The following is an 8018-nucleotide window of genomic DNA, read 5'->3' as shown; positions in this document are numbered from 1 at the left end:
TACTTTTCATTGGTTAATATGTTCATGTGCTGACGATTCTCGCAAACCGATTGGTTACAAGAACAGATATACAAATATCACTGTGGCAACGATCTCGAAGAGAGGATATTCGTGCGTCTTTTGAGCATGAGATCCATGATCTGATTTATTCAACAGTTGGCAAGCTACTTAGCAGCAGTCGTCGACGTTCTAAATCCACAGACTTACTTAAAAACAACGACCGGTTAGTCTTCCTCGTCGTCAAAATGGTAAGCCGTTGAACCAGTAGCATACATTATTTGTATTCTTTAAGTTTCATAGGCAAAATATTGCAATAATTATTAAAAGTAAAACATTTTTTGCCTAAACTAAACTACTGTTTGGGCATATCTGCTTAGCCTATGGCCCTGGGTAAATAGCCTAAGCATATTTCTGACTGTCCGAGTCGGACAGGCCTAAGCAAGGGATTTCTCTGATAGTAAGGGCCTAGAATTAAATAAAGGTTGTGACAAAACAGAGCTTCCAACTGACCCGCATTTCGCGGGTTGGACCCGCATTCTAACACCCAAACCCGCTAACCCGCGCAAGAGTCCGAAAAACCCGCATTGTAATTGTCAAGTATACGTAAAGTAAATTGCATCAAATTTTGACTTAGCAACCATCATTTCTTTAGCATTTAGCATAATAGAGTATAAAACCTTCTTTACAGCATGATTTGAACCTCAAATTAGCCTATATTTCTTGTCATTGGGGCGAGCAGCGAACATTTTCATGCCACGGGAAAGAATGAATTATCACCTACTATTCAATTTATTGATGTTACACACAAAAAAATTCATATTTCTCAGAAAATTTTGGGTGACAAAAGCCTTTCTAAGTGCCACCATTTTACATGTAGGCATCACCAGGATTCCAAAACAATTCAATTCGTGGCATGGACCAGCATTTGCCTTCTCAAGAGTTGGGAGCTATGCAAAACCATAGCTCAGTGCATGAGTGGAAAAATAGAAGTGGGTCAGGTAAAAACATTTTGCCAACATATTGAATGAAAGTTACAAATACTTCTTGTAAGAGAAAAAATTGTATATGAATTTATGATGAAGACCAACTTCACCAAGGGCCAAGTTCTTTTCCTAAGATTAGGTAAGGCATAGCATTCTTTTGAAGTGTACTCGAAAGGTAAATGACTCTAGGCGAAAGTACATCGGAAATATTAAATTTCTGATAAATATCTTGAAAAAAACAGATAGGCTAGGCTTAGCTTACAGTAGCTGGATAGGTAACTAGAGGTGGTTCCATGGGGAGAATTTTGTCCCAGTCAAGATGCATCCCTCCCCACCCCCAGTCAGCTGTGGTAAAACAAACTGAAACATTCTCATTTAGGTTGGTTCATTTGGGAATGTTTACCTCTAAATCGCGCATAGCAGGATTTTCGCGGAATCGGCCTGTGAAATGGCGAGGTTTAGGTAATCATGCATAAACAAACAAGTTCGTTGTTGTTGCAACTCACCAAAGGAAGATGTTAGACAATTTCCATTATAATACAGGGAAGAATTATGGTAGTTTTTCATTCTCAAATATTAACTGCCTTGCCAAATTTGTCCTAAAAGATTCACAAACTGAAGAACAATTTTGAAGTTTCAAGCAAAAATTTGCTCTGGCAAATGCCAAGTGAATATGTTTCACAAGTGTACAAGTCACTGTCTCCAACTTACCTGGACAAAAGTGGTGTTGACCCTTCTTTAATTTAAAAACAATGTCAACAAGTGTTTGATATTATCTTTTCCTCTTTCAATAGAGAGCTCAATTGAATAAAAGTGATTTTGTTTTCAAACAGCGTTGAAAAAGATATTATAGGTTGACACAACGGAGCAGAGTATGGGGAAAATGCAGGTTACATTTGTAGATAGCAAGCGTCATTGTTACTGGGCACATGTATGAGGTATTACGTAATCCCCAAACAAAGAAATACAAAGAGAGGGTTCAAGATTTCTAAGCCTGTTTCCAATTCGATGTCAAAATGACTGGGGTATTTTCCTGTCCAATCAAAATGAATTTTACAAATGTTTTAGGAAGAGATATGTAAACTTTAAAACCACTTGAAATGATTTGACAAGGGACAAGAGTTATACCAGGTTTTCTTGGTTGATATGGGCGGAAATAGGATAGTCACAGAATCACTTCTTTTTTCACTGGAAATAGATGAGGCCTTTTCAGATATCAGAATGAGACTTATAACAATTGATAAAGAAAGGTTTACACTGTTCAGTGGTGAATTAAATATGTTGATTCAGTTATATGCTTAGGCACAAGGGGCTCAGTTTCTGAGGAAATGTATTTTCTATCAGAGTGAATCACACAGTTAAGGGCGTGCACCAATCACTTATGCACCAAACATTCCCATATGTGGCAAATAATATCAGGAACACACATTGTGTTATTATATCTCTGATATTGTACTAAAACAAAACCCCCCAAGAAAATGATTGTAGAGATCAGCAGCATAGAGTTTTATTTGCAATATTTTCAATTACAAGTATGTTCTTCTTTTCTAGCGTGAATGTATCTCAATCCATGTAGGGCAAGCTGGTGTGCAGATAGGGAATGCATGTTGGGAGTTGTATTGCTTGGAACATGGCATTCAACCAGATGGTCAAATGCCTAGCGACAAAACAATTGGAGGTGGAGATGATTCTTTCAACACTTTCTTCAGTGAGACTGGAGCAGGAAAGCATGTCCCGCGAGCTGTTTTTGTTGATCTGGAACCAACTGTTGTGGGTATGTATTCAAACTAAGAAATAAGGAGTCCCTTGTTAATTTCATTTAACCATAGTTCAGTTGCAAAATCCAAGATAAGTTCTAAAGGATGCTGTTATAAAACCTTTTCATTTAGAGCATATTTATGGAGAATACATCCAGCAGGTTTTTACTAATTGCAATTTTTGCTGCATTCAATATTATGTGTACTTCTCATTTAGAATCTAATATGACCAAGTTTGTATAGAGTTCAATATAGCACTTGCTTGAAAGCTGCTCTTCTGATGCCTAGTTTAATCATCGTTTTCTTATGTCTACAAAAAATGTCTCACTTTGCTTTTTATTTCAAAGATCATTTGTGAGTTTCAAATGAATTACATCAGAAATTGCAACAATGTAATTTTATATTTATATTACCAACCAAAAATATTGTCCTCCCCATTTGCATGGAATATCACACTGAGAGATAGTTTTCACACTCACAACCAAACCATTGGTTATCAATAGAGGCTACAAGTAAGAGGATTTTTTAAAGGAAAATAACAACGTTGTCCTATTTCATAACCTCTTTTCCTCTTCAAGATGAGGTTCGCACTGGTACCTACAGGCAACTTTTTCATCCTGAGCAACTCATCACCGGTAAGGAAGATGCAGCTAACAATTATGCAAGAGGACATTACACCATTGGCAAGGAAATTGTTGATTTGGTCCTGGATCGAATCCGAAAATTGGTAAGTTGCATTGATTCCTACATAGATCCCTCAAAGACACACCATGCTAAGTTGTTGAATTGCAGCCTCTCCCTTGGTATATAAAGTGAACCATAATTGACATGCAATATAATACTTCAGGTGTTATAACATAGGGGCAATTAATCACCAAATGGTGAATAATGTAGTGTTTGAATTTTTCATATAGCAATTTCTAGTTTGTTCAAGTTGGCTTAGAAAATATTGAACAAATATGGTTCTTTGCCCTTGTACAGCAGTTTTATCAACATGTGGAGCATTTTTCTATGTGATACCAGATAAGTAACTTACTCTGTTCAAATTTGTGTTCTCTGAAAAAGGTAAGTTTCTTGACTTAAGAAATACTATCCTATAGTTAAAATGTTATTAGGCCTGAGTCGGGTACCTGACCGAACATTCAGATACCCAAATCTAAAACGGGTACCCGTTTTCTGGGGTGAGGGAAAATCGCGTAACTGCTACGCAAGTGCTTTCATGATTTCAGTAATCTGCATGTTTTGATTAATCAAGACACACGAATACAGAAGATTAATTTCACGAAATAACTTTCTTGTAATTTAGATGGTTGATTTAATTTCTTAGTATGTCAAGTATTAGCCATTTTTAATGATTCTTTTTCATGAGTGGATAAAATCACTCAACAACGAAAATATTATCTCTGTGAAAACTACTCAAAATTGAAACCTTCAATACATCGCAACAGTGTACGTAACATACTACATTCCTTCTGCTAAACATAGCACGTACCTTCCAAGCAATTGCCGATTTCCAGCTAATTGAAAGTTGTAAACAAGGCTTACGCAAAGTGTGTTTTTTTTTTCAAACTGATGGCTAGACAAGATTTTTCAATTGACAAAATGTGGTGTTAGGCTACCATGTGGTCGAATATAGCAGCAAACATGAAAGTTTTCCATGCATATTTTAGTTCCAGCTAACTGCGTCACGATTTGAGCGAATAAACAGATGGTTAGGCTAGATTTCCCATTGACTTAGTGTGGAGTTAGGCTATCATGTGGTCAACGATAGCAGCAATAACGAAAGCTTGTTGCCATGCAAGTACTGTCTTGGTAATGAAAGGTGTTTTTTGTTATGAATCATGCCTAATGGTAGTGTTCTACTTCTTGCATAACTTTCTTACCTTTACCACAAATACACGCCACTTAATTGCTATAGAATCTGCAGACAGGAAGGGTCTATTCGAATATCCTCGCTGTTTTTATCATTTTTTTTAACCTAGTGTCTCGATCTGTACTAGCCCATCGAGATGTGAGTGAACAGCGTTTCACATTGTTGCTGTTTGCTCCACCGCCCTTATACTTATGCTTATACTTATGCTGATATTTCTTTGGGAGCACTAATCACTGGCCATTAAACCCAGTGATATTCTGGAACCACAATGGAGAGACGAAAGATAAATTTTGCTTGTTTATTTCATTTTGTTCGAGTTTCCACACATGTATTCAAAAGAAAGCAGGAATTTGCATGTTGTCTTTTTGCCCATGTTTAGTACATTTTAGCGTTAACGCAAGTGGTTAGATCAAACAGCAATACTTTATGTAGGCTTGACATATTAATACTATGCAATCAGGAGTTACCCAGTGGAAAGGTGAACAGACAACATTGGATTTTAAAATGCATTTTGCAAGAACAATGCATAGTTTTAGTGCTTAGCCATTTGTTGGCCCTGTAGGTCAAACCTTGATCTAGGCTAGCAACATACAAGATGTTCATCTCGCAACTTTAAAACAGTTACCTACAACTTGAAAACATGACATGAAATTGTCAAAAATTAATTCAGAACTTGTTACAGGTGTGATGGGAGCATGGCACAGCTTTTTGAAAATGTTCATATTATTGAATACATTTTTACATATGAACTGTCCTTAAAGTGGGAGACAGTGTTGCCTCAATCTGTCTAAATTCTTTCAGTACACTGTAAAACAGTTGAACAAGACACCAGCTCAGTCACAATTCATATTTGAGGGCACACACTCTAGTACACACTGTGAGATTACCTACAATGTTTGTAAAGGTTATTGATTCAGCTTTTTTAGGCAAAACATATCAAATATGACACTGCCTTTAAATTGTGTCATTATAAAAAGACATTCACTGAAGCAAAAGATTACAACAGTGCATTCTGATACCTGTGAAGTAAGAAAATAGGGATAACTATTCATGCATTTCATTATCAGTGGCCATTTCTTATATAATTCCTTGATAACTTTTGTGACAAAACATGTCTGCAATACATCAGCAAGCAACTGAGCAGATGTCTTAAGCCTCTTAAAATGGACCTCACATTTCAGTAATTAAATTTTCTATCTTGCTGATGATTCTGCAGTCTGCTTGAGATGGTGCAATTAATTAATGTTTGTGTTTCTTCAACAGGCTGACCAGTGCACTGGTCTTCAAGGTTTCCTGATTTTCCACAGTTTTGGAGGTGGCACTGGCTCAGGATTTGCATCCCTTCTCATGGAGAGACTGTCCGTAGACTACGGCAAGAAGTCTAAATTGGAGTTTGCAATTTACCCTGCACCTCAGGTTTCTACTGCAGTTGTTGAGCCGTACAACTCCATTCTCACAACTCACACCACCCTGGAGCACTCAGACTGTGCGTTCATGGTAGACAATGAGGCCATTTATGACATCTGCCGCCGTAACTTGGATATTGAGCGACCAACTTACACCAACCTTAACCGACTGATTGGCCAGATTGTTTCTTCCATTACTGCATCCTTGCGTTTTGATGGTGCCCTCAATGTTGACCTCACTGAATTCCAAACCAATTTAGTGCCATATCCGCGTATTCATTTCCCACTGGTTACTTATGCCCCCGTTATTTCTGCTGAAAAGGCATATCATGAGCAACTCAGTGTTGCTGAAATAACAAATGCCTGTTTCGAGCCAGCCAACCAAATGGTCAAATGTGACCCTCGACATGGTAAGTACATGGCTTGCTGCATGCTCTACAGAGGTGATGTGGTACCAAAAGATGTCAATGCTGCCATTGCGACTATTAAAACCAAGCGTACCATACAGTTTGTAGACTGGTGTCCAACTGGATTCAAAGTAGGCATCAACTACCAACCTCCCACTGTTGTACCTGGTGGTGATCTTGCTAAGGTACAACGTGCTGTCTGTATGCTGAGCAATACAACTGCTATTGCAGAAGCTTGGGCCCGCCTGGACCATAAGTTTGATCTGATGTATGCCAAGCGTGCTTTTGTGCACTGGTATGTGGGAGAAGGAATGGAAGAAGGAGAATTCTCTGAAGCACGTGAAGATCTGGCTGCACTGGAAAAAGACTACGAAGAAGTAGGTGTTGACTCAGTTGAAGGTGAAGCAGAAGAGGAAGGAGAGGAGTATTAGTGTTGTACACCTTGAAATTTCAAACAAAACTTATTCAACATACTTGTCAATTTTAACACCAACATTTTAGAACAATTCAGGAATTTAAATTATCGTTGGATCTGAATAAATTTGTCAACACAGTAACATAAATTATTGGCTACAGCAGTATTTTTTCAATTGTTTCATCATTAACTTCATTCGTTGAGCTCGTCCGTGTGCCCGTTCACAGAAGACATTTGATTTATATTTCTGTTGCACAACCAAAAGTATCCTTTGGAACAGTGACAGCCAGATGATTTATACAATGTAAAGCACTCAGCAAGGCTTACCAATAATACCATCTTGTTGGACAAGCCAACTGGTTAACCTCAACAGAAAATCCAGTAACTTATGAAGACCAAACCTTGGGAAGATATTTCTTCCAGTAGGTCTGAAAGTTCAAAAATTCATCCCTTTGACTAGTTGCATAAATTTGCACCAGTCATGAGATACACTACATATATGAACTTGTGTTTCTACATCTTTCAAGACAATGAAGCTGGCTTTCTCAAATAACTGCAAACGACAAAAAGTGGGTGTCATGACTTTCCTGGAAGTTGATACCTCTTACCACAGCTTTATAAACTTGAGGAAAAGATACAAGTTGCTTGTTAGTCTGGAGTAATCTCTAAAATTGGATATTTCTATGTACATAGATTGCTCAAGCTTGTTCTAGCGGGCTTAGTAGTGAAACCTGTTATAGCTTACTTTATTTAAAGAGTATTGTGTCAACTTTCCTACTTCCATTGGCAACATATTTGAGTGTCCATTAAATTGTATCATACAGAATTATATTAATTTGGTAAATTTACATAAAGATATGTGTTGAACCCACATTCTATCTCTGCATTTCCCAAAAGGAATTTTAAGTTATTCCCTGTGCCTTACATACAAATTAAACCAACAGACAATTTATAAAATGGTATCTTGTGAACTTCAGCCTTACAGTTCAGGTTAATGCATCTAATTGCTTCTATGAAGTTACATGAACATATTCTATTTGGTTTATATGAATAACCAGACCATGTTGAAGATACAAAGTAAAAGTGTAATCAGCTGTTGGAACAATTAATGGCAATGGTGAGTTCCACCTTGAATGCAATGTGCAGTGTAGACTGGCCATAGCAGGGCAAAGTTTGT

General features: G+C 37.4%; 1 protein-coding gene across 1 annotated transcript; it reads left to right on the top strand.

The window, feature by feature from the left end:
* Positions 1 to 88: 88 nt before the first annotated feature.
* On the top strand, positions 89 to 6989 carry LOC139961247 (tubulin alpha chain, testis-specific). The gene is made up of 4 exons (XM_071960333.1): positions 89 to 248; positions 2535 to 2757; positions 3319 to 3467; positions 5877 to 6989. Exons 1-4 carry the CDS (start codon positions 246 to 248, stop codon positions 6855 to 6857), a joined length of 1356 nt encoding a protein of 451 aa, XP_071816434.1. The 5' UTR covers positions 89 to 245; the 3' UTR covers positions 6858 to 6989.
* The last annotated feature ends 1029 nt before the right edge of the window (positions 6990 to 8018 follow it).

The sequence above is a fragment of the Apostichopus japonicus genome, chromosome 20 (genome assembly GCF_037975245.1).
Source record: "Apostichopus japonicus isolate 1M-3 chromosome 20, ASM3797524v1, whole genome shotgun sequence".
Lineage (NCBI taxonomy): Eukaryota > Metazoa > Echinodermata > Holothuroidea > Aspidochirotida > Stichopodidae > Apostichopus > Apostichopus japonicus.
This window is presented reverse-complemented; position numbering and strand designations above follow the sequence as displayed.